This window comes from Aquarana catesbeiana, linkage group LG06 (assembly GCF_042186555.1).
Source record: "Aquarana catesbeiana isolate 2022-GZ linkage group LG06, ASM4218655v1, whole genome shotgun sequence".
NCBI lineage: Eukaryota > Metazoa > Chordata > Amphibia > Anura > Ranidae > Aquarana > Aquarana catesbeiana.
In genome coordinates, this window is record NC_133329.1 from 375,694,714 (window position 1) to 375,721,737 (window position 27,024).

Here is a 27,024-nt window from a genome sequence, read left to right on the forward strand (position 1 = left end):
GTAAAACTCAGAAGCCGCAGACGATTATTGTTCCATATTTGCTTCTGTGAGTTGGAAGGAAACAATTTCTAGAATGGGAAAAGTAATGATTCTCAGTGTGAACACGCATAATAGAATCTGCAATTGAAAGTAGACCATCCAGCGCAGGGGAGAAAAGACTCACCATCTGAAGATGCAAATTAACCGTCAGTCCATTCATTAACGCCACCTCTCCGGTTTTGGCACCTGCAAAACAACATTACAGAGATCTCAGCAATTCTCGTTTTGTCCCATAATTTCCGTTAATATAGAAAATCTCCACTGCCCAGAAATAGTGAACACATTTTTTAAAGTGTCACAAAAGTAAACCTGGCGCTCTATTTATTCCCCTCATTTGGCACTCGGAATAAGAAAGATAATAAAGTAGTCGCGTTTTGTAGTAAACCGGCGCCTGATTTATGGCCGTGATTATTTTCCCGCTGAATCCGTACAAACTGCGATTTAGTTAGGAATGCAGGTGAAAATGGGAGTTTAAAAAGCGAACAGAAGAGATGCGGGGTCCTGAAATATAGGAATGGATGCGATTGGCAAATTAATTAACTTTCTGCAACAATACCGAGCAACCTCTGCAGAGGCAAGGAATACGTTCATTGCGCAATACATTGTAATGTTCCAAACAAGCGAAATACTTGCGGATCTGCATACCAAAAAATATTTGAATCTAAACTGACTATGTGAATTATCTTAACTTAAAAAACAAAAATGTAATATTGTGCAGCTTAGCATTCCCTTATAGGTGGTGCATTTGTCTTCTTTTTTCAGGCTAATTTAATTTTTATGCAAGTACAGACAAATACAGTTGTGCTCAAAAGTTTGCATACCCTGGTGGAAATTGTGAAATTTGGCATTAATATTGAAAAAAAAACTGTCTTTTATTTAAGGATAGCAATCACATGAAGCCATTTATTATCACATAGTTTTTTGGATCCCTTTTAAATCATAATGATAACAGAAATCACCCAAATGGCCCTGATAAAAAGTTTACATACCCTAGAATGTTTGGCCTTGGTACAGACACAGAAGTTAAAATGGCAATTCAAGGTTAATATCCCACATTTGTGGCTTTTTAAATCCCAATTAGTGTCTGTGTATAAATAGTCAATGAGTTTGTTAGCGCTCACATGGATGCACTAAGCAGGCTAGACACTGAGCCATGAGGAGGTAGAAAAGAACAGTCAAAAGACCTGCATAACAAGGTAATGAAACTTTACAAAGATGGAAAAGGATAGAAAAAGATATCCAAAGCCTTGGATATGCCAGTCAGTACTGTTCAATCACTTAATAAGAAGTGGAAAATTTGGGGATCTCTTGATACCAAGCCACGATCAGGTAGGATCCAAAAAATTATGTGATAATAAATGGCTTCATGAGATTGCTATCCTTAAATAAAAGACAATTTTTTTGGCATGATCAGTCATATTTTCAATATTAATGCCAAAATTTCACAATTTCTGCCAGGGTATGCAAACTTTTGCGCACAACTGTACATGTTAATCCTCCCAGTAATAGAGTGTCCTTGTAACCAGGGTTGAGACAAGGGGTGGGCAGGAGGGACGGCTGCCCTGTGCACAATGGTTTATTTCAGGGACAGGGGCGCCCTGACCCTAATCCTAAGGGAAGGGGGTGCAGTTTGTCATCATTGCCCTGGGGGCTGGATTGGCTTGTCCCGGCACTTCCTGTGACTTCATTTACACTTTGGGCGCTTACTCCCGTAAAAGCCACTGAAAGGTTGCCCAGGTTCTTCCCCACTTTTCCTCAATAGCTACTTGACCTCTGGAAGATTTACCCCCTTCAGGACCGGGCCATTTTTTGCAAAACGGCATTGCGTTATTTTAACTGACAATTGTGCGGTCATGCAACGTTTTACAGAAATGAAATGTACTGTATATCATTTTTTTTTTTTTGCACAAATAGAGCTTTCTTTTTGTGATATTTGATCACCGCTGGGTTTTTTATTTTTTTGTGCTATAAACAAAAAAAGACTGACAATTTTGAAAAAAAAAAAAAAAAATTATATATATATATATATATATATATATATATATATATATATATATATATATATATATATATATATATACACATATAATTTACGTTCTGTTATAAAACATATTCAATAGGAAAAAAAAAAAATCAAATTTCCTCATAGGCCAATCTGTATTCTGCATTCTGCATACTTTGATATAAAAAAAAATCCCAATAAGTGTATATTGATTGGTTTGCGCAAAAGTTACAGTGTCTACAAACTATCGTATATATGCTGGAAATGTTTTTTATTTATTTTTTTTTAACCACTTCAGGGATTTGCCCCCTTCCAGGCCATTTCTTGCGATTCGGAAATGCGTTGCTTTAACTGACAATTGCACGGTTGTGCGACGCTGTACCCAAACAAAATTGTCCTTTTTCCCCACAAATAGAGCTTTCTTTTGGTGGTATTTGATCACCTCTGCGGCTTTTATTTTTTGCGCTATAAACAAAAAAAGAGTGACAATTTTGAAAAAAAACACAACATTTTGTAGTTTTTGCTATAATAAATATCCCCACATTTTTAAAAAAAAAACAAATTTTTTTCCTCAGTTTAGGCCGAAAAGTAATAAGCGTATATTGATTGGTTTGCACAAAAGTTATAGCGTCTACAAAATAAGGGATAGATTTATGTCATTTTTATTATTATTATATATTTTTTTACTAGTAATGGCAGCGATCTGTGATTTTTATTGAGACTGTGATATTGCGGCGGTCAGATTGGACACTTTTGACACTATTTTGGGACCATTGGCATTTATACAACGATCAGAGCTAAAAAAAGCCATTGATAACTGTATAAATGTCAATGGCAGGGAAGGGGTTAACACTAGGGGGCGATCAATGGGTTAAATGTGTTCCCTGTGTGTGTTCTAACTGTGGGGGGATGGGACTGACTAGGGGAGGAGAGTGATCGGTGTTCATACTTAGTATGAACACCGATCACTGTCCTCACCCCTGAGAGAACCAGGATTTGTGTGTTTACACACACAGATCCCGATTCTCGCTCTGTCATGAGCGATCGTGGGTGCCCGGCGGTCATCGTGCCCAGCGTGCATGTGCATTGGCTCCAGGGACACGCGGCGGGCACGCGCGTGCCTGCTGTCACGTCTTAAAGGAGCGACGTACAGCTACGGCGATTTGCCGAGCCGAGCCAACCTGCCGCAGTATAACTGTGGCGGCTGGTTGGCTAGTGGTTAACTAGTAATTGCGGCGATCCGTGACTTATAGCGGGACTGCGATATTGCGGCGGACAATCTGATACTAACTGCCACTTTTGACACTTTGTGGGAACCAGTGACACCAATACAGTGATCAATGCTAAAAATATAAAACACTTTCACTGTACTGACACTGGCTGAGAAGTGGGTTAAACATCTAGGGCAATCAAAGGGTTAAATGTGTGCCTAACCAGTGTTTTTGTGTGTGCCGTGTGCTGCTTTCACTAAGGGGTGTGCTGGATTTTATTTTCTGCTTCACAGGGAAACAAAATCCAGCACATCCCCGCTGACAGGACAGAGCTCTGCATGGTTTACATATGCAGAGCTCCGTCCAGTGTGTCACTTCGCTGATCAGTGGGTGCCAGCGGTCATCCATTGCCCGGCACCTGCTGATTGGCTTTTGCTGTGACTAATCACTCAGAAGTGCAGAACCACATATATGTGATTCTGAACAGGGTGGCCGCCCTGTATTGCCCTGTACACACGGGTGGACTTTTCGACAACAAAGGTCCGACAGTCTTTCAGACGGACTTCCGACGGACTTTCGAATGAACGGACTTGTCTACACATGATCACACCAAAGTCCGATGGATTTGTACATGATGACGTATGACCGGACTAAAATAAGGAAGTTGATAGCCAGTAGCCAATAGCTGCCCTAGCGTCGGTTTTTGTCCGTCAGACTAGCATACAGACGAGCGGATTTTTCGACCGGACTTGAGTCCTTCGGACAAATTTGAAACATGTTCCAAATCTAAAGTCCGTCTGATTTTCGCGCGAAAAAGTCTGCTGCAGGTCCGATGGAGCCCACACACGGTCGGGTTGTCCGCCGGATTCGGTCCGTCGGACCAGTCCGGTCGAAAAGTCCGCTCGTGTGTACGCGGCATTACAGTAAAACGGCTATAGGGCAGTCGGCAACTGGATGAACAGTCTAGGGGTGTTGTTTTTTTGTTGTTTTTATTTTTGGAGAACTGGGATGGGGTTGAGGGAATGAAGTGGGATACTCCAAAAATAGAAGTGATAAGTTAACGGGGAATTCACTTTTATTGTTTTCTGGGAGGACTGCTCCGGGAGGGCTAGACATGTAAGTTGAGGACAGTGAACGCCTTTCTATAAAGCTGAAGCAGAAGTCCTTGTATATAACAAATTGTGGGCTTGGCTTGTAATGGCTGCAATTAAAAGCAGGCTTCTTTCTATAGAACAATAAGAGCATAGTCCCTTCACAAGGAATTAGATAAACTATGTTCCTCGGGACACCAGCCGACTCTCTAGCACAAGAGGGGTGGCAGCAGCCCAAAAGTCTCTAAGATCTCTCAGCAGTCTGTACTCACAAAATGCCCAGGGAGAGCTGGTTGCCTCCTTCCAAGCAACACTTTCCTCCAGTGATACCAGACTAGATCTTCAGCAGACAGCCCATCAGTCAGCGCTCATCAGCTTCAGCATCCAATAAAGTACAGCCCTCCTGGCTGGACTGATCCTCCTCGGGAAAAGACCCTGGGCTCAGTGTGCTCAGATAATATATACAGTCTCCCAGCAGCCTTCAGGGCCCAGTTCCCTGGGATTGGCCAGGGCTGTATAAATAGTTATTCTGCCATCTGCATAGCACCACACCTATGATTCAGGAAGTTCTGCTAATTTTTTGGATGGTAGAGGGAGCTATGAGGCTGGCAGCAGCTGAAAACACTGAACAGACCTAACTGTGCAGCCTTGGTATCCATGCAATTGCAGACACTTGGCTATTAAACGGTTGTCTAAGGCACTTGTTGGTTTGCCCGTTTGAGGGTGTCCTTGTGTACCCTGATTTGCAGCTCCCACTGGGAAAACATCATCCTCAACCACCTACTTTTTGTGCTCTGGGAATCTTCCAAAATCCTTTAAAAGTATAAAATGCCTTTATGCTTTCATCTGCTGAATATTGCCATGCGATTTTAGCCTTCTGTCTGAGGCGTGAGGGACCATCTATCCGAATAATGCTGTGCAACACTGTCTAGGAATATATGTCCTAATGTTACCAGCATGCTTCCATCTAACCCCTGAAGACGGAAATGAATACAGAGTCTGTTTAGCCTTTTGGCTTTTCTCTGTTTCCGAAACATGTTGGGACTTGTTGTGACCACCATATTCAATCGACTTCCAGTCTAGTAATGTTGTGTGCTCTTAACATCCAATCAGCTGCTGATTTCTATTGTACATGTATTTCAATTTCATGATTTTAGATGTTTATTGTATATTCTATTCTATTTTGTATATATTTATCCAATAACATTTATATTTTTATATACATTTTCTATGATTCTATTTCCAATATCCTGTCCACCCTTTTGCCCACACCATCACCTTGGGGCAACCCCTTCCTTTTTTCTAATCGCAATTGGGATGTGGTAAAAGCTGTAAGGATTTCCTTATTGGTTGGTTTCCTCTTCCTTTTTTTTTTTTTTTTTTTTTTTTTAACTAATCAATTGCAGCCACACTGGATACAGTGAGACAAGCTAAATTGACCTAACCAAAAACACACCCAGCTCCACTGAACACAGTGAGCCAGAACTAAATCTAACTCATCCTATCACCTATCTAGGAGGATGCTACACACTGAACTGAAATCGCTAAGCAATGTTACTAGTCTTTCCAGTTTTCTTCTGTTAAAGTAGAACTAAAGGCAAAGCATTTTTTTTGTTCTGTTTTGGATAAAATAAAGGTGGGTTATAACCCATGGCAGCTCTGTTGTTTTCCCATCTGTGTCCTACTGGGGAGATTTCCCTTCACTTTCTGTCCCATTGCCAAAACAGGAAGTGAAAAGAAATGCCTCTGATTTTGCAGGAAACCCTGGTTTTCGCCAGGGTCACCAGTACAATAGCTTCCAACTGCTATCCCTTATTATAGCTTCCCTTATTTTGAGGTACTGTCCCTGATTTCGAGGGACTGTCCCTATTTTGGAACAAAGTCCCTCTGTCCCTCTTTCCTCCTCATTTGTCCCTCATTTCCGTCTGATCTATACAGTTGTATATAAAATGCACTTTTTATTTTTCAAAAAGTGTTTTCCAGCGCTAAACCTTTCATCCAAATTCTAAATTGCTGCATTTGTAAATTTCAAAAGCCAATATAAAGGAATAATAGTGGGAAAAAATCACTTGTGGGTTTAACTAATCATTTTATTTTGTATAATTCTCCTTTAACCTCTTCACAACCGGGCTATAGCCGAATGACGGCTACGGCATGGTCACACATTGCCGGGAGGGCGTCTATTGACGTCCTCCTATGATCACACTTCTCGTGCACTCCCTGTGGCGCATATCTGCAGGCATCTGTGATCACTGTGTCCAATCATAGCTGATCACAGTGTAAACAAGATTTGCCAGTCATCCGCATTCCTCTCCTCACGCTGACAGCGCATGAGGAGAGGAGAGCTGATAAACGGCAAATCCACACAGGGGACATCTACACTGATAATCAGTGTCCTGATGATAGGTGCAGCCCCAACAGTGCCCACCAGTGCTGCCAATCAGTGCCCACCAGTGCTGCCAATCAGTGCCCACCAGTGCTGCCAACCAGTGCCCATCAGTGCTGTCAATCAGTGCCCATCAGTGCCACATATCAGTGCAGCCTCATCAGTGCCCACCAGGGCAGCATATCAGTCCACATCAGTGAAGAAGAAAAATTACTCATTTACAAAATTTTATAACAGGAACTAAGAAACATTTTTTATTTTTATCTAATTTTTCAGTCTTTTTTTTTTTTTGTTTATTTGGCAAAAAACCCAGTGGTGATTAAATACCGTGATTAAAAGCAATAAAAATATTTTTTAATAAAAAGTCTTTCAATATTGCAGCAGCGCTTCATGTCCAGATCGCCAGGACACACTTTCATTTATAGTTCATTATATGAAACGAATATTGTGGTGAGGATCCTATAATATGCTGTGAGAGAAGGTATTTCTTCCACCAAGCGTTACACCACGTGCGGGGAACCCCTAATGAAATTGCACTCACCAGAAATCCAGCAAACATCAGCTTTGAATGGTAATAAAAGGTCTGCACCGATTCCTAAACGACCACCAGATGTCAGCATAACCCTTGGTAGCTCCAATAAAATATGTGGGAGAAATGGAATGTCCAAATATTGTGATATTGCTAAAACACTTTATTTAAAACATCCAGATATCCCCCCATAAGTAATAAGCGTACCAAAGAATATTAATAAAAGAGCAAATAAGAAAGTGCACAGTGCCTGTTGCATATTCCAATGGGGCAGGTGTTAGGAGCCTTCGCCGTATGGAGCTACAACCATACGCTTCTTGATTCCTCCCTGGTCTGTGAAACGCACGCGTCACTTCCGGTAGTTCACGTCCCTGACGCGTTTCGTCACTTCCGGACTTCGTCTGAGGGAGTGAACTACCAGATGAGAGGCCGGTATTTATATCAGTGACAGGCGTAGCAACCAATCAGGGGAGACAAAACACAAACGGGGCCGTAGATTCACGCCTATGTGCGAGTTACTGTCAGCAGTGAATGAAAAAGGCTCTCCCACGTATATTCTCCTATAGTTTAAACTTGATTGGTGCTAAACAAGCCCCTTACCGGACTTAAATATTTGAATATTATTAATTATTATATTTATCATACATTAACATTTTGCACATAATTTCGAATGTTTTAATATGTGGTTTATGTACCTAGTGATGGCGGGTACCATTTACCATATATGTACCTTATTGAGAAATAAGTTTAATTTATCCATAGAATAAATTGTTTATTATGCAGGCTATGTCATAGGTTTGATTTTTTGTCTTTTAGCCGCTGTTAATTAACGTTACTTTGTTCTTACATCTTTGCGGGTGAAAATCGCTCGCAGCGTATATGAAGTATATTTTTGAGCATTTACGTACTTAGTTTATATGTCATTTTTTTATGTCAACTTCCATTTCAGTCCGGTAAGGGGCTTGTTTAGCACCAATCAAGTTTAAACTATAGGAGAATATAGGTGGGAGAGCCTTTTTCACTCACTGCTGACAGTAACTTGCACATAGGCATAAGTCTACGGCCCCGCTTGTGTTTTGTCTCCCCTGATTGGTTGCTACGCCTGTCACTGATATAAATACTGGCCTCTCATCTGATAGTTCACGCCCTCAGACGAAGTCCGGAAGTGACGAAACGCGTCAGAGACATGAACTACCGGAAGTGACGCGTGCGCTCCACAGACCAGGGAGGAATCAGGAAGCGTATGGTTGTAGCTCCATACGGCGAACACTCCTAACACCTGCCCGATTGGAATACGCAACAGGCACAGTGCACTTTCTTATTTGCTCTTTTATTAATATTCTTTGGTACGCTTATTACTTATGGGGGGATATCTGGATGTTTTAAATAAAGTGTTTTAGCAATATCACACTATGTGGACATTCCATTTCTCCCACATATTTTATTGGAGCTACCAAGGGTTATGCTGACATCTGGTGGTCGTTTAGGAATCGGTGCAGACCTTTTATTACCATTCAAAGCTGATGTTTGCTGGATTTCTGGTGAGTGCAATTTCATTAGGGGTTGTCCGCACGTGGTGTAACGCTTGGTGGAAGAAATACCTTCTCTCACAGAACATTATAGGATCCTCACCACAATATTCGTTTCATATAATGAACTATATATGAAAGTGTGTCCTGGCGATCTGGACATGAAGCGCTGCTGCAATATTGAAAGAATTTTTATTAAAAAATATTTTTATTGCTTTTAATCATAATCTATCTTTTTAAGTAGCTGCTGATTAATACAACATATTTTATTGGTGCTGCTTCTATACTGTTGGTGGTTTTGTACTAGGCGCGGAGCGATGTTTTGATAGGTGGGCACGTATAACATACATCTCTTATATATAGGTGATTAAATACCACCAAAAGAAAGCTCTATTTTTCTAAAAAGAAAATGATAAAAAATCTCATATGGGTACAGTGTAGTATGATCGTGCAATTGTCATTCAAAGTGTGACAGCACTGAAAATTGACCTGGGCAGGAAGGGGGTGAAAGTGCCCAGTAAGCAAGTCGTTAAGGTGGCGTGACAGGGGGTGTGTGCTATGCCTACATACTTTTACTCATTCTCATCTCAAAAAATTGGGAGGTATGCCAGAACTAGTGTTCCCATTGGAGGAGGCAGTAAAAGGCCTGTCAGCCACAGCTGTAAATCCATCTGAAACGCAATCCACCATGGATCGCTTTTCAGACAGCAGTAAGCATTACGGCTAATGTGAAAGAAGCCATACTGCATAGTGACAATTCTCTGTTCCTGTGTCCCAGTTGTGCTCCTACATTGTGACCCTGCAATAGGGGCTTCTGATAGAGACTACAACTGTCTGTTTCAACACACATTACGCAGGCTTGTTCCGCTATTGTGACACCCTAGAAATGTCATCACTGCAGTGCATGCAGACAGGAAGTAGCTGCAAAGAGCCTGCAGAAATTCAGCAATAAAGAATGTAAAACATTAAAATATTTTATGTTGCAAAATTACATTTTCTTTATGGTATGCATTACGTTAATAAGCAAAAATGTCATTCAGGTGAGGCTTACATATAAGCCTGAATTTTCATGCTGTGCATGCTAACCAGTTGACCCCAGCAAGTTATGCTCTGGGGCAGACTGGAAACACAAACCACACGTCTAATTGCTTGAAGTGAGTATTTCCACCATCTTCCCTTTCTTACAGTACATTGTCTCTTAATGACCCGAAACCCTTAATTATAAATTCTGATCATGGATATCCAGCTCCCGCCATAAGATTTCAGGTCACTGTAAGTAAAGAAATGAACAAACTCTGCAGATTAATCCCAGTGTTGTTTTCTTCTATACAGGAGCAATGTTAATATATTCAAGACTCCGGCGGTTTTAAAGGCTGCCGTGATGGTAGAAAGGGCACTCGGCTATTTTGACAGAAGATAAATATTACCTGATAATGAGGGCGGATGAATGGGGGCATTTCATATAACAATAAAAATTTAAAGTCAAAAGAACATTTGAAAAAAAAAAATATATGGCCCATAAAGTTTAGAGTAGGGGGGATTAAAGAGTACCTGTCTCAGAGATACAAACAGATGGAAAAATGCATACGTGGGATTTGCAGTGGGATAAACTGCAAATAGATAAATACACAAGTAAAATACATACAGTAGAAGGGGGCCTTCTTTCCAGCCAAAGTTTGCTAATAAGGGGACCTTGCTATTACCTTGCTATTTTGCTTGCAAAATCTTACTACTTAATTGCAAAAACTAAACAATTTATTATGTTAAACAGTATAAAATCATTTTTAATACCATATATCTGCAAGCCCCCCACACTTCCCTTCAAATAAAAAATATATATTTAGCATCTGAACTTATCAAATGACTCTTCCTATAGGTTCTTATCAGTCTACAATATACAATAGTTATATTATATCAACAATTTTTAGGTATACAATTATACTGTGCAATATATTACAATTATTATATTGTAACACAGTCATAATAAATATAATATAATAACATTATAAAATAATATAATAATAAATAATAAAAAATATATATTATTGATATTCTTATTATATATATTGTAGTATATATTATAGTACTGTATACAATATATTATTATATTATCAATATATAAATATAATTTATACATTGATAATATAATAATATATTGTATACAGTACTATAATATATACTACAATATACATAATAATAAGAATATCAATAATAATAATATATTACAATTGTACATTGATGAACCTATAGGGACAGTCATTTGATATGTTCAGATGATTGATATAGAGATATATCTCGATATATATATAGATATTTATCTATCTATCTATATATATATATCTCTATGTATATATCTATGTATGTATATATATCTATATAGATATATAGATATATATAGATATATATATATATATATATATATATATTGTAAGGAAGTATCGTGAACTTCCAGATATTTTAGATATAGTGAAATGAATCGTTATATAGCTCAATAAAGTTTTTGTTTTTGGCAATTAAGTAGTTATATACTAATTATTGCAAGTGTTTATCTGCATGACAACCCCTTTCTTTTACTTGGGGCATTTTTGATTCAACATACTAGGGTGTTAACTCCGCAAAATCAATATATCATGTTAGGATTACCATGAATTGAATCCTAGTAGATGTCTCTTTTTATATTGCTGCATGTTCCTGGTGTTCAGCTTTATAAGAAGACCATGTCCTAACCTTTACTAGATACAGAGCCATAGGCAACTGAAATGTCAAAAGCAGGACATTTAATGGAGTCGGCCATTTATATCTTTGTAGTAAGTGCAGGACTTTTTTTGCTGTTGTATTTTAGACTGTACACCATGGAGAATAAATGGTTCTTTGTATACAGTATTATGACCTTTATTTCACAATTTTAACCAGTTCCTGTTGACTCTCCTATTCCTCCATTCATGTTTTTTGGGGTTTTTTTTGTCAACTAAAGTAATGTACGAATCTAATCCTTTCCTAGAAAGTTAAAGCTGAAATTCAAGTATGGCAATTTTCATAAAGTTACATTGGGTGAGCTTTGACCAACGTAAGTATGTACAGTATGTATGTATGTTTAGCTCTGTCCCCGCAGGGCTTCCTGAGTGTTGATTTCATAGGCCTCTCTCTAGTTACCTACAGCTGGTTTCTAGGGGTTTACACTTATCCCCCTTACTCCCGCTTACTCGTTGCTCAATGACCAGTCCAGGGTATTTGTGTTTTTGTATTTTATTTGGAACTTGGATGGAAGAAGGGATTAGTGGGATACTCCAACTTGAACTATTCACAGTGGATAAGGACAACTCTCAGTTGTCCTCACCGGATTATTTGTGAAAGCAGTCTCACTGCTTTAACCATACTGCCACATGTATGGAGGATTTAAGTCTTCTTGCTCTCACTAGCAGCAGACTTGATGCACTACATTATCTTAAGGATACTCTCTAGCATCCCCTTGACTGACACCAGTCCACTGACTCTTCTAGCTGAAGAGGGTGGCCCTCACTTGACAGGCCCCAAAGACACATATCTGTACTCACAGTAGGCAGAATCAGAGCCTTGCTGGTGTCTCCCTTCCAGTCAGCTCTGCAGGACCTCTGGGTTCAGCTTCTCTCTGACTCTTTAACTCTAGGCCCTTGGGTCGACCACCCAAGGCTGCATGACAGCCTCCACAGAGGAGAGGGCAGCCTCCCCTCCCTCCTGGAGTCTGCTCCCCGATTCAACAAACTCTCATCTCACATGTGCCCTGGGCTTTTATACAGTATCCCAACATGCAATGCAGCACTTTTCCTCTGCCAATAGCCAGGACTGTAACAAAGCCTGTGCAGTCACTTGTCAGGTCCTCTTCCACTGTCCAATATGCCTCCCTATTGGACCAGTGAGGGACAGTCAGAACAAGCAGAGCTGCACCTGAGTACAATGAACAGACCTAACCAATAGATCCTGCTCCCTGGTAAGCAGAGAGCACTCTAAGTTTTACCTGACCATCTTCCTGGTAAGCAGAAAGACCAAAAACTATAGTCCGCTTCTAGCACCTACCTAGGAGGGTGCTACATGTGTACTGTATGTATGTATGTACAAGGCTCACCTACTACAAAGATTTCTGCTATCTTCTGGGTTCCTGAACTCCAGGAATGCATTAAGATAAAAAAAACTTCTGCCTTTACAACCACTTTAATGCATTCTATGCATTAAGGAAAAAAAAAACTTCAGGGGTCACAGACTCTCCCCCTCACCCTCTTTTAACTTATCTGATCCCCATCATGATCTAGTGCTATGAGTGAGAACTGTGGCTTCCCTGTCTTTGTCCCTCCTCCCTGGGCAGATCAAGAGCAGCGGGAGCCATTGGCTCCCACTCCTGCCAATCAACTACATTGATGAGAGAGCGGGGGGGGGGGGCAGGGCTGAGTCCTGCTATTGTGTCAATGGATGCAGTAGCAGGTCTCGGGAGCATGCCCTCATGAGAGTTGGCAACTTCCTATTGGGGGCACCAGCAAGAGAGGAGGGGCCAGGAGCCCTGGCGGGGAACCCCAAGACGAGGAGGATCTGGGCTGCTTATTGCACAGAGCAGGTACTGTAAGTATAGACATGTTTGTTATATATACCTGCATATATATATATATTTTCCCTTTACAAGCACTTTAAACTTACTTATATGTTATTATATGGAACAAAGTTTTAGCATGGCGGGATGTCAGCCCTGTAGATCTGAATTAAGGATGAGTGGCGTGATTTTGGCAGAGCTGATATTTTTGCGAATTGCCTTTGGCCAAATTTTGCTCAACTCTCACTTTTGCTAATTGAATAGCTTAGACAAAATTAGTTTGAATAAAAAAAAAAATGAACTCTATGATTTCCTTTATTTAGATGATTTTTTTTTTGTATTTATAGAAGTTTAGTTTGAGTCATTAGTGATCTTTGTAATAGGACCAACTCAGCACTCAAAAGCATCTTTCTTAACCTTTTAGGATCTATTTAAAGCCACTGGTACCCTTAAATCCACCCCAAATCAACTTAGTTTACATGACATGTACTTTTTACCAGAATTGTAGGTGTCTTTAAATAGATTTCTGAATTCTAATTTGGTTATATTGCTTTCAAATGGACGCTGATAGTAAGGGTTATGCAATCTTCCTCAAGTGATTAATAGAAGTTGGGTATTAGAGAACTAATAATGGCCGGGAATAGGAGCAGGCTCTGCATAGTGCTGTATAAATCACTTGCTACCATTTTAATGAATAGCCGTCCAATCACTCTAATTTAAATGCACTTTGCCTTTTTGCATATACACTTCATCACTCTGATTCTATCTGTCGTCAGACGCCCTGTGCTGAATCAGCTCGTTGGCATCACTAACACTGCTTTCCACATTACTGCTTTCACAAAGTCCCCAGTTCCACTGGTCTCTGGTTCATAGACACTGGGAAATGAAATTTAAAAATGTATGTATGAACTTTACTTATCTGCTTCCTTTTGGTCTTGTGAATCTACTATTGGAAGAGTTTTGTTATATCTGACTGTTAAGTGCAAAAAAAATACCTGTTGATCTTAAAGTGACATTGAACTCTGGTTTAAAAAAAATTATATTTAAAGTTAAACTTCAAGAATTCAGCTATTTTGTAAAAAAAGACAGGCATACTATGAGTTACGTTCAATGAAGAGCCTGCTGTCTTGTAAACCTATCTCTATTATCCCCATCTTACAACTTCTGGAGCTCTGATGCTGCTTGCTGTGGTTCAAAATCTTCAAGAGCAGAGTCACTGGAACTGCTATGCCCACCCCTCACCTCTTTCTGCCCATTCACAGAAGCCTTTGTACTCATTCAGGAAATACAAAAACTTCTATGAATGGGCAGCAGGGGGGAGGGGAGGTGCTGGGATACCTGCTCCTTGTGCTTCTCTCCTATCACAACCTGAGTGTATCCTCCTGGATTATGGTAAACCTGTCACATTTAAGTAATAAAGATAAGTCCCAGAAGTGACGTGCTCCTAACTGGACTCAACTCATAGTGTGCCTGCAAAGTTGCTGAATTTGTGGAATTCAGGGATGTTATCAGGCCGGCCTTGGTTCACAGTACTCCTGGGAAGTGCATTGCTCACACATCATTATATAAGTGCCACGCTCTCCAGCAGTAAGAACATCACCAGCACCAAAACCAGAGGTGAAGTCCCTTGACATCACTGAAAAGACGGGGGGGGGGGTTTCAATGAGGGATTTGGGAAAAGTGGAGGTGGGCCTAGAAAAAAATAAGCTGAGCTTCACCAAAGCTGGGGTAGCATCAGAACTTCTGTGTTCTAGTGAGAGTAATTCCACACTCTTTCAAATGACTGGTTCATCATAAAGGACTCGGATATCAAGAATAGTGTTATACTCCTTTTTTTTTACCAATTGCATGTGTTGAAACAAGTTGTTGAGGTTTAGCAGAAGCCATTCAGTGCATGTACCGTGTTGGATTTTTGAGTCCAAAAAAATAAAAAAATATGCAGATTTGTGGATCCAGTACCACTTCCGCAGCAGTTTAAGCCTCCCTTTGCATTACAAGTAACCACCGTTTAGCCAGAGTCTGAAACATAGATAGGGACATATGGGGTTACAACCCCCCCCCCACCAGAGTTTCCATCCATGGTGCAAGTGCAGCAGCTAGGCAAGTGTAGCCCGGCTGGTGGCCCCTTTAATATGGAAGTCAGATCAAGCACCTTCCCAGATAGCAAGAATAACTTGCCAGAAATTTGTGGCAGTGTTGAATTGTAAGTCTTGTTAACCTACTTCACATTTACTCTGGCAAGTTGTACACTTGAAGAGCACTTGAAGCACACGTTTTAGTCACTTAGACACTTTTCCAATTTGTAGCAAGTCTCTAGCAAGACCAAAGTTGTAGTGGTGAGTCTACAGTAAAAGCTCTGCAAGTCACAGTGGCCCCTGTGGTGGGATGACTATTGCACAACATAACTGAAGCAGAACTTGCAGCAGACTTGTAGAATGTTTGAAAAGGAAGTTGATCTAGAGTCATGCAATTCAGAATTTCTGCAATTGTGCAACAAACTTGTGAAGCCTGACAAGTCTAGCAATTGGTTAGTCAATTTCAAACTGCTATCTGAGTTAGTCACAGTTACTTCTACCCCTGGCCAAGGGATTGACAGGCTGCCAGAGGAGAGGACCGGGAAGACTTTGATTGTCCACATGAGCCCTGTCCACTGAACCGGCTGAGAGGGAGGAAGGAGGAAGAATGGCCGGGAACTAAATCCCCAGCCTATGAAAACCAGAGCCAGGCACAGGACTGTGGAGAAAAAATGTGGAAAGCTAGGAGGACAGATGGAGGAGAGCCATGAGCAGACTCTGTGCACAGGCTGAGAGGAAAAACAACAAGCAGACCATCAGAGAGTAGAAGAAGTGGCCATGCACTGCAGGAAGATGCCTATAGTTGCAATGATTTAATCCATAATCAAGCTGAACACCACACACCACAGACAAAATATGGTTGATGTTTTTAACACAAAAGCATGCTGCACTCTTTCATTAGACCATCAGAGAGGTTCTATAATGCATCTCCACGTCCCACTCTGCTCTCTGCTGATCAGAGACACCATAGGAGAGGAATATGGGGTCTGTGGCCCGCCTTGCTAACCCCTTTTTCCAGTCCAGCAGCATTATCAGGATGACATCTGTGAACCGTTGGTGTGGTAAGAGGCCTTTGGCCACTCGTATGTTTATTACAAATCGCTTGATGTTTATAGAGTCTCTCTGTTGCTAGTAGAGCTCTGCCAAGGAAACCTTGATAGTATCCGAAGGTGTGCTGCTATGGCAATTTTTGTGATTTTTTTATAGCATAAATATGAAACAACATTTTAAGACCATGTACAGTATTGTTCAGAAGCTAAGATTTGCCTATTCATGCACTAACAAACCTGTTGGACTGCTTCATGAACTAAGGACAATAAAAGATGCTACAGGAAGTAGGGGAAGAAGAGAGGACTTCCATCACCAGGAAACCCAAGTTAAGTAGCTGTTTAGTATACGTATTGCGTACAGTGTCCCTGCTAATTTGCTGGGAAAGATAGAGAGTTTGGGCATGTGTATAGGTTGTGTATTGTTTTCCTAAAATTGTAATACTTTGTATGTACAGCATTTTGTTTGGTAAAAGCATATTCATACACTACAGAGGTTTAATTGTTTCCTTGCTTATAACCCTGAAACCTGAGACTCTTGCATGTGGCACAGTAATTGAAGCATTTTGTGGGTACAAGGACTGATCCATGTTACCATATACACAGTGAGTAAGCTCAAGTTATAAGCCCCTACCACTGTGTAAGGTTGCCACACCTAAAATTCACCATGATGTGCTACATGGACCATCCCATTTCTCTCGTCTGGGTGCCCAAGCCTGCCCCCTCCTCCCCAGGAAAAAAATATATCTATGGCTCTGGCCTCAGTGTAATATCAGTCTACTGCAACTTATAAATGCAATCCAGCACTCCCTGCTATCAAGCAAACATAATTTTGCATGAAAAGCTGATCCTTCACTTTCATGATTAATTAAACAAATACCACTCTCTCTGGGATCACCCAAAACAGTGATTGAAATAATCCATCACTGTCCAAAAATAGATTTCTATTAAGTCTTTTTCCCATGCTATTCAAATGCTGAGCAAGACGAAGCTGAGTTTAATGTCTAGTATCATAGATATTAAAAAATAAAATGTTAAAATAATACAGCAGGAAAAAATCCCAGAATATCACTTAAAACCACCATTATTTAGTATGAATAAATTGATTTTCTAAAAGCATTCTTTTAAAAAATGCATCTGTTCCTAGAAAACAATGGTTGGTTCAAAATGATGTGCTGGTATTTTTCCTGCTGTATTATTTTATATTCTTCTTTCTCTAACCATTAAACCTGGCTTTGTCTTGCTCAGCATTTGGATAGCATTGAAACAAGACTTAATAGAAAGAGATTCAGAAAAAGACTTAACATTGAAAGTTTTTATTTTATCATAGTCAATATTGGATTTTTACATACCCCAGAAAAAGCATAACCTTGTTTTCCCAAAAGAGAAAAAGTGAAGGTGTCATGCCGTCTTGTTTTGTAAAGGTGCTACATCTAGTTAAAGCCTGAATGAAGCCTCAAATAATACAGGGGCTTCAATTGGACTTTAAAGTGGTATTAAACTCAAAAGCAAACATTCATTATATTGCAGTACCAATTCTAAGATGTGATTGCAGCTGCATTCTTTTTCCTTTTAGGTTTGCTTTCTTCAGTTTTCATCTGGTTATCCAGCCAGCAAGTCTGTTGTTTTTCAAAAAGGGTGGTTTAAAATGATCAGCTTTTATTTATTTGTGTAAAACCTTTACCCCAAAAGGAAAAAAACTCTTTGAAAACACACAGAGTCCAGGTGGAAAAGCAGAAGTTCAGCAGAAACAAACAGGCACAGTGGGAAGGCAGCCCGACCGGGACCACTTCCAATTTGTAACAGTAAAGTGGCAGTAGAGTGGTGGACCAAGGGTGCCGACGGCTTCTATCCCGAGTAAAGGAGTGTGGCCTTGCCAGTCTGTGCCCAATCGGGAAGCCTTCCAGGAAGAATGGTGTGTCCCTGCACTTTCCCTACTCCTCCAGAACCTTTCCCTGAAACCAAGCACTGTCCCTGGCAGACAGGTGACCTGTTCCTACTCTAGTCACCCAAAAAATGCACCCAAACCCGGGAGCCAGTGTCATAAATAGATTCTGCCTGACCCAAGATGGCCACCAGAGTCACATGGGGTGCCAGCATCCAGTCAGACAGCTGCTTTCCTGTGACAGAGGAAACCAAAGAGGAACCAGGTTCTTCTCGACTTCCACCTCCACCTGCATTGCCGCTGCGAATGAGCTCCATCTACAGTGGAAAAAGTAGACTGCACCTGCCTACAGGCACTCTAATACAAGAGGCCAGATCACGAGATGAAAACAGAGGGGAAAAAGCCAAAGAAAAGAAAGCTAATGCAGCCACCACAGCTAATGATTGGTAAATTGCAACATATTACATTTTTGAATTTGAGTCAAATGCCCTGTGATTCTACCCTTTCAGATGCTTGGAAGATATTAGTGCATAGATCACATTAAATTTTGCATAGCTGTTAAAGAATGGCTTAGAGTGCCTAATACTAGCTGGAGAAATTAGAAAAAAATTGGGAGAAAATTGTCTGTAATTAAAGTAAATATGACACATACCAACAAGTTTTGCCATAAGATCCACAATGCATTCATCGCTCAGTGCCCACGGACGATTGCCGATGAAATGGCCATGAACGCCCCTAAAGAGAAATAGCACAAGTCATAAATATATTCACAAAATGTCTGACTAGTAACTAAAATAATTATGGTCTGATGAACAATGACTAATAAATCATACAATAAGTTATCGCTCTACTGTATTGGTCAAATATTTTAGAATAGATAAATATAAAAAAAAAAATCCAGGCAAATATATAAAACACATTCAGGTTGATCTACTAAAGTCAAATAGACTCTCCACTTTGCAAGTGCAGTTGCACTAATTTTCCCTAGAGCTTAAAGGAGAAGTCCAGCCAAAGCTCGTTTGGCTGTACTTCTCCTATGGATCACAGGAGTGCAATTCGTTTTGCACTCCTGTGACCCGTTTTCAGCAGAGAGCGGACTGAAGTCCACTCTCTACTCACGTCATCAATGTCAGTCCAGGCACCGTGTCATCCCGACAATGGAAGTCTGGATCTGCCAGGTTCCTGGACTGACACCAGTCTCAGCCTCTCAGTGAATCGCTGAGAGCCTGAGACGGCAGGTCCCCGCTCCTCCACAGCCCAGCGATCCAATGAGCGAGCAGAGAGCTGTAACTGACAGTCTACAGCTCTCTGCTCACGGAGCTCTGAAAACTGACCGATCGGCGGTGTTCGATCGCGCAGTTATCAGTGTGGAGGTGCCGGGGGACAGATGCAGCATTGGACTGATGCTGCATCCACCGAGGTAAGTATAACTGGGGAAAAAAAAATCTTTTACTTCTCTTTTATTCAATGCGGTGAATCTCTGCTGATTTCCATCATCCAATCATGTGCAAGCAAAAATTATGTTTTTTTTTTCTCTTGCACCTGATTGGGTATTCTTTACAATGTGGAGCTTTACTACATTCGCTAAGCTCTGGGGAAAATGAGTGCAACTGCACTTGCAAAACACAGTCTATTTGCCCTTAGTAAATCAAACTATTCTGTATCGGTGTGACTATTTGGAATTCAACTAAATTTAGAACGGAAAAGGGAGTCATAGCCACTCTAACATGGTTTACATTTCAAGAAATACTCATTGGTGAATTTCACAAGCTGTCCTGCGGATGTAGCAGTTAGAAGGCAGAGACAAGCCATTTAACACTAACACGGGTCCTTACAGTGACAGAACCACTTAGCACCCCGATTAGGTGCTTCTGCCAATAACAGTGTCTCCTGCCCTCCAAACCGTTCCAGCAGACTGAGAATACCAGCCCTTTTTACCCCAAGCATCGTACACAGACAAGATGTTGGGATAGAACCAAAAGAATGGCTGTTTATTGAAACTCAGACACATACTTTATACCCCACAGGAGGACATTCCCCTCTTGAAGATATTAGCATGATAATGCAACTTCAATTACCAATCCAATTAACAGCCAACTACTAACAGTGATATTAATTAACCAATAATCTAATTAAAAATATATAACATCCCACAATAGTTTGCTAACAAAGGCGGAGTGGACACAATACTAGCAGACAGACAGAAACAATAGGTGACCCAATTAACAATGGGAGAGACACAATCTTGTGTATTCTGTCAACTAGAAAAGTCATCAGAAGACATACAATGTCCCAGCAGCAGTCTAATAAAGTGGAATTATTTATCTTCATAGATCTCTTGAGGATTATGGTTGATAAATATTTCTGTCGTAAGTGAAGGTGCCTCTCCAACCCAGTCTGCAGGACAGCCACCATATTCCCTCTGATCATTAGCCTGTACAATGTTAATACTGCACCTTTCCCTCCACTCCAGAAGGGAAGCTGTATTGTCCTTATTCAGAGAATTAATCCAAGCCTCGCTCTCAGCGTCCATTACATTGTCCATCATTAGAGAATGATCTGCTCTCTCCAAAGGCCATAATCAGTGGGTAGGAGGCTTGCCCCTAGTCCTCTCCAAAAGCCCCTGTCCTGGTTGGGTCTGTCACATTTACAATGGTCAGCTTTCAATTATGTAAAACCTGTGTCTTAAAAGGAACAAAACTGTTGCTGTAACTGCTTAAAGAGTGTTAGCTGCAGTCTAGCATCAATTTGCTTGTATATCTTAATCTGCTAGTAACTCTTATGCCGCGTACACACGACCGGACTTTCCTTTAGAGTAGACTCTGACGGTCTTTCCGGCGGAGTTCCGCTGAAACGGACTTGCCTACACACGATCACACCAAAGTCCGTTTGTTTAGAACGCAATGACGTACGATGGGACTAGAAAAAGGAAGTTCAATAGCCAGTAGCCAATAGCTGTCCTTGCATTGATTTTAGTCCGTCGGACTAGCATACAGACGAACGGTTTTCCCAATAGGAATTGAGTCAGTCGGAAAGATTTGAAACATGTTCTATTTCTAGGTCCGTCAGAATTTTAGAAAGGAAAAGTCTGATGACGCCCACACACGATCGGAATGTCCGACGGAATGATTCTGTTGGACCTTTTCTTCCAGAAAGTCCGGTCGTGTGTACGCGGCATAACACTTCCCTTTACCCAAGAGTGACAATGCTGCTGTCCAAAAGGTGTCTCTGTTGTGCCTTCATCCAAAGTGGTGGCATTCTAATAAAGGAGGTGTACTACTGGCCAGATCACAAGATGAAAACAGAGGAAAAATGCCCCCCCCCCCCCCCAAATAAAAAAAAAAAAAAAAAAAAACAGGGGAAAGGACTATCTCAGTACCAGTAAAGCAGTACATATATTTGAAAACATTTTTTTATTATACATATAAATAAAAAACACACATGAACATTACATTTGAATGTTCAAGACAAGACAAAATATAAAATAGGGGTGACTGTTTATACAATTGTGCTGGTACTTAATAAGCTCCAAGGTGGAGTCAAAAGTACGGTAGATCCTCATAGGACATATAAACACAATGACGGCGACATACTCTACATGTTTTGCGGTCAAGGACCGCTTCATCAGGAGGATGTCTAAAATGAAGATAACAATAGCAAGTTATATGCAATAATCAAAAGTACAACATCATTATTGTATACATGTATAGAAAAACTGCTCACATATACACTAAACATCAAATAAATTAGATCACAGAAGGGGAAAAAAGGGGGGGAGAGGGATGCATCACCGCTTACCAAAAAGTCCAGAATGCCAGAGTGCAGCCAAGACACCACCAATTTCCCCTACTGCGGATATGGGGGATGTGCAACCGTGGATGATATAATCTTCCGCAATAGCTAAGTAAATAAAATAAAATTGTATATAGGTACATAAGTGGTGTAATGGCTTTTTGCCAATACACCACTTATGTATCTATATACAATTCTATTTTATCTACTTAGCTATTACGGAAGATTTTTATTTGCGGTCCTTGACCAGGAAACATGTAGAGCAGGGACCTCAAACTGGTGGCCCTCCAGCTGTTGCGGAACTACAATTCCCCTCATGCCTCTACCTGAGGGAGTCATGCTTGTTACTGTCAGCCTTGCAATGCTTCATGGGGCTTGTAGTTTCGCAACAGCTGGAGGGCCCCCAGTTTGAGACCCTTGATGTAGAGGATCATATGTCCTGTGAGGATCTACCATACTTTTGACTCCACCTGGGAGCTTACTAAGTAGGGATGAGCCGAACACCCCCCGGTTCGGTTCGCACCAGAACCTGCGAACGGACCGAAAGTTCGCACGAACGTTAGAACCCCATTGACATCTATGGGACTCGAACGTTCGAAATCAAAAGTGCTCATTTTAAAGGCTAATTTGCATGGTATTGTCCTAAAAAGTGTTTGGGGACCCGGGTCCTACCCCAGGGGACATGTATCAATGCAAAAAAAACTTTTAAAAACGGCCGTTTTTTCGGGAGCAGTGATTTTAATGATGCTTAAAGTAAAAAAAAAAAAAGTGAAATATTCCTTTAAATATCGTACCTGAGGGGTGTCTATAGTATGCCTGTAAAGTGACGCGTGTTTCCCGTGTTTAGAACAGTCCCTGCACCAAATGTCATTTTTAAAGGAAAAAATCTCATTTAAAACTGCTTGCGGGTTTAATGTAATGTCGGGTCCTGGCAATATGGATGAAAATCAGTGAGACAAACGGCATGGGTACCCCCCAGTCCATTACCAGGCCCTTTGGGTCTTGTATGGATATTAAGGGGAACCCCGCACCCAAATTAAAATAAGGAAAGGTGTGGGGCCACCAGGCCCTATATACTCTGAACAGCAGTATACAGGCTGTAGGTTTGTTGTTAAGTAGAATCTCTTTGTAATTTTGAACGGGTACATTTTTAACGTGTTTAGCTCCAGCCAAAAAATCTTTTTTAAGCTTTTTGGAAAACATAGGGAAGGGTTATCACCCCTGTGACATTTGTTTTGCTGTCTTTCCTCCTCTTCAGAAGATTTCACCTCACTTTTTGTCCCAATGGATTGGAAAGCATCAGTGGAAAGGAGAAATGGTTTTCCCATATTAACTCTTACAGGAGAGAATTTCCCTTCCTAGGTATGATTTATTCTCACTTCCTGTTGTCTCCTTCCGTTTGCAAGTAGGAGTCGTTTGTAAGTTAGTTGTTTGAAAGTAGGGTCCTGCCCTATATACTCAGCAGAAATTTGGGCCTTAGGTGTTGCTGTGGCCACAACACTGTAAGCCCTCACAGGGCTCTGCTGTGAAATATTAGATCAAGAATTGTAATTACATGCCCCTGTTGAACAGGAGCTGAAAAATTAGGCCTTAGGCACTGGTGCTGGTGCCACAACACTGCAACCCCTCACAGACACTCTAGTTGGAATGCAGGAACGAGCCCTGCTGCAAAGTATTACATCAAAAATCGTAATTACACGCCCCTGTTAAACAGGGGCTGAAAAATTGTGCCTTAGGCACTGGTGGTGGCACCCAGAACCAAAAATGTTCTTACAAGCTATCAGCGTGATGATTGAGGAGGAAGAGGATAATTACTCAGGGATAGTCACTCAGCATCAGCATAGGCAGTCTTTGAAGGGATCTGAGATTTCAAAAAAAATTATTCGGTTACATCAGCATCAGGTGCTTGGTAGCTGGTGGTGATCCAAGACTCATTCATTTTTATGAAGGTCAGTCGATCGACCGAGTCAGTGGACAGACGCACCCTGTGATCGGTTACCACGCCTCCAGCAGCACTGAATGTGCGTTCCGAAAGAACGCTGGATGCAGGACAGGCCAGTAGCTCAATTGCATACTGTGCAAGCTCTGGCCAGTGATCCATCCTCAAGACCCAGTAACCCAGAGGATTTTCGGTGGGAAAGGTGTCCAAGTCTGATCTTGCCCCTAGGTATTCCTGCACCATGTAAAACAGACACTGGCGATGGTTGCTGAAACCGATCATACCTTGGGGCTGCGGACCAAAAAATTGTCTGAACGCATCGGTCAGACGGCCACCTTCTCCACCGCTCCTTCTTTGACTGACCGAAGCCTCAGCAACACGTTGTCCAGAAACAGGAGTTTGTAAACTCCCAGTCTCTGGGAACGCGTTGCACAGACCTTTCTGCAAGGCCTCCCGAAGATGTTTCATCCTCTGCTCCCTCTGCGATGGCAAGATAAGGTCCGCAACCTTACCCTTGTAACGTGGATCAAGGAGGGTTGCCAGCCAGTATTGGTCCTTCTCCTTGATACCACGAATACGAGGATCCTTACGCAGGCTTTGCAGGATCAGGGAGGCCATGCAGCGTAGGTTTGCTGAGGCATTCGGTCCGGAGTCCTCTGGGTCACTAAGGACGACATGGTCCGCAGCCACCTCCTCCCAGCCACGTACAAGTCCATGTGTTTCTTGGGACTGATCCCTTAAAGACTGCTGCTGATGCTGAGTGCCAGGCTCCACCTCCATACTGACACAATCTTCTTCCTCCTCCTCCTCCTCCTCCTCTTCCTCCTCGTCCTCTTCCTGTGTGATCGGCGGGCACGCAGGAACACTGTCTGGATAAAGGGGGCCTTGAGAGCTAAGGAAGTCCTCCTCTTCCTGCCTCTGTTCTGCCTCAAGTGCCCTGTCCATTATTCCACGCAGCGTGTGCTCCAACAGGTGGACAAGGGGGACAGTGTCACTGATGCATGCACTGTCACTGCTCACCATCCTCGTGGCCTCCTCAAATGGTGACAGGACAGTGCATGCATCCCTGATCATGGCCCACTGGCGTGGGGAAAAAAAACCAAGCTCCCCTGACCCTGTCCTGGTGCCATAGTCGCACAGGTACTCATTGATGGCCCTCTGCTGCGTGTGCAGCCGCTGCAGCATGGCCAACATTGAGTTCCACCTGTTGGGCATGTCACAGATTAGGCGGTTCTTGGGCAGGTTAAACTCCTTTTGGAGGTCCGTCAGCCGAGCACTGGCATTATATGACCGGCGGAAATGCACACAGACTTTCCTGGCCTGCCTCAGGACATCCTGTAAGCCCGGGTACCTGCCCAAGAACCGCTGCACCACCAAGTTAAGGACGTGAGCCAAACAGGGCACATGGGTCATTTGTCCCTGTCGGAGGGCAGAGAGGAGGTTGGTGCCATTGTCGCAAACCACCATTCCTGCCTTAAGTTGGCGTGGCGTCAACCACCTCTGAACCTGCCCCTGCAGAGCTGACAGAACCTCTGCCCCAGTGAGGCTCCTGTCCCCCAAGCACACTAGCTCAAGCACCGCATGGCATCTTTTGGCCTGCGTACTTGCGTAGCCCCTTGAACGACTACGGAGCACCGCTGGTTCCGAGGAAGAGGCCATGGAGGAAGAAGAAGAGGAGGGGGTGGAGGAGAGAGGTGTGTCACAATCATTAGCATTTTGGAGGCGTGGTGGCGGAACAACCTCCAACACTACTGCACCTTGTCCTGCATCCTTCCCAGCTGCCAGCAGAGTCACCCAATGCGCCGTGAAACTTAGGTAACGTCCCTGTCCATGCCTGCTGGACCATGAGTCAGCGGTAATATGCACCTTACCGGTGACCGCCCTGTCCAGCGAGGCATGGACATTGCCTTCCACATGCTGGTAGAGAGCCGGAATCGCCTTCCGTGAGAAAAAGTGGCGTTTGGGTACCTGCCACTGAGGAACCGCACATTCCACAAACTCACGGAAGGGGGCAGAGTCTACCAACTGAAAAGGCAGCAGTTGAAGTGCTAGCAATTTTGCCAAGCTAGCATTCAACCGTTGGGCATGTGGATGGCTGGGAGCAAACTTCTTTCGGCGGTGCAGCAGCTGGGGCAGGGAAATTTGCCTGGTACAATCTGACGTCGGTGTACCAAAATCAGATTGCCCACAAGTACGTGGCTGTGACACACCTAATTCTACACCTTCATTCCTCTCAGTGCAGGTCTCAGAGAGGACTGAAGGTCTAGTAGGGTTGGAAATCTCAGCTGATGAGGAGCAAGCAGAGGTCCTCTTTGTTCTTTGGTGTGGGTCTTTTAGATACGCTTGCCAACGAACTGCATGGCAGGTCAACATATGTCTGGTCAAGCATGTGGTACCCAAGCGGGAGATGTTTTGGCCACGCGAGATACGCTTGAGACATATGTTGCAAATAGCAGCGGTGCGATCTGATGCACTCGTCTCAAAAAAGGCCCACACCAAAGAACTTTTTGAATAACGCGCAGAGACTGCAGCGCCCTGCACATGTGGAGCTTTGGGGTGTGATGCAGTCAATGTGCTGCCCTTAGGCTAGCCCCTGGAGGGCATCCTGCCTCGGTGATGTGCCGCCTCCTCCTCCTCCTCCTCCTCCTCTCTCCTATCAGGCACCCACGTTGAGTCAGTGACCTCATCATCCCCTCCCTCCTCATCACTGGAGCAAACCTGGCAGTATGCTGCAGCAGGGGGAGCATGACTGCCAGATTGCTGTCCTTCTTGGGCACCCCCTCTGTCCGTGCTCGTGTTACTGCCTTCATCGAGCTCAGTATCATCATCAGAGCCTTCCAAACGCTGGGCATCCTCCTGGAGCATGTACCCAACACTGTGGTCAAACAGTTCGAGGGACTCCTCAGGAGGACATGGTGGGGCTAGGGAAGGAGTCACTGATG

At 42.4% G+C, this 27,024-nt stretch overlaps 1 protein-coding gene across 2 annotated transcripts in view; it reads right to left on the reverse strand.

Moving 5' to 3' along the window:
• KYNU (kynureninase) overlaps nt 1-27,024 on the reverse strand; it is a 244,663-nt gene that overhangs the window by 154,553 nt on the left and 63,086 nt on the right. For both annotated transcript variants that reach the window (XM_073634233.1, XM_073634234.1), the window contains exons 4-5: nt 19,004-19,086; nt 164-225 (exon numbers count right to left, since the gene is read on the reverse strand). In XM_073634233.1, coding sequence (XP_073490334.1) covers nt 164-225; nt 19,004-19,086 — 145 coding nt within the window. The remainder of the gene's footprint in view (nt 1-163; nt 226-19,003; nt 19,087-27,024) is intronic.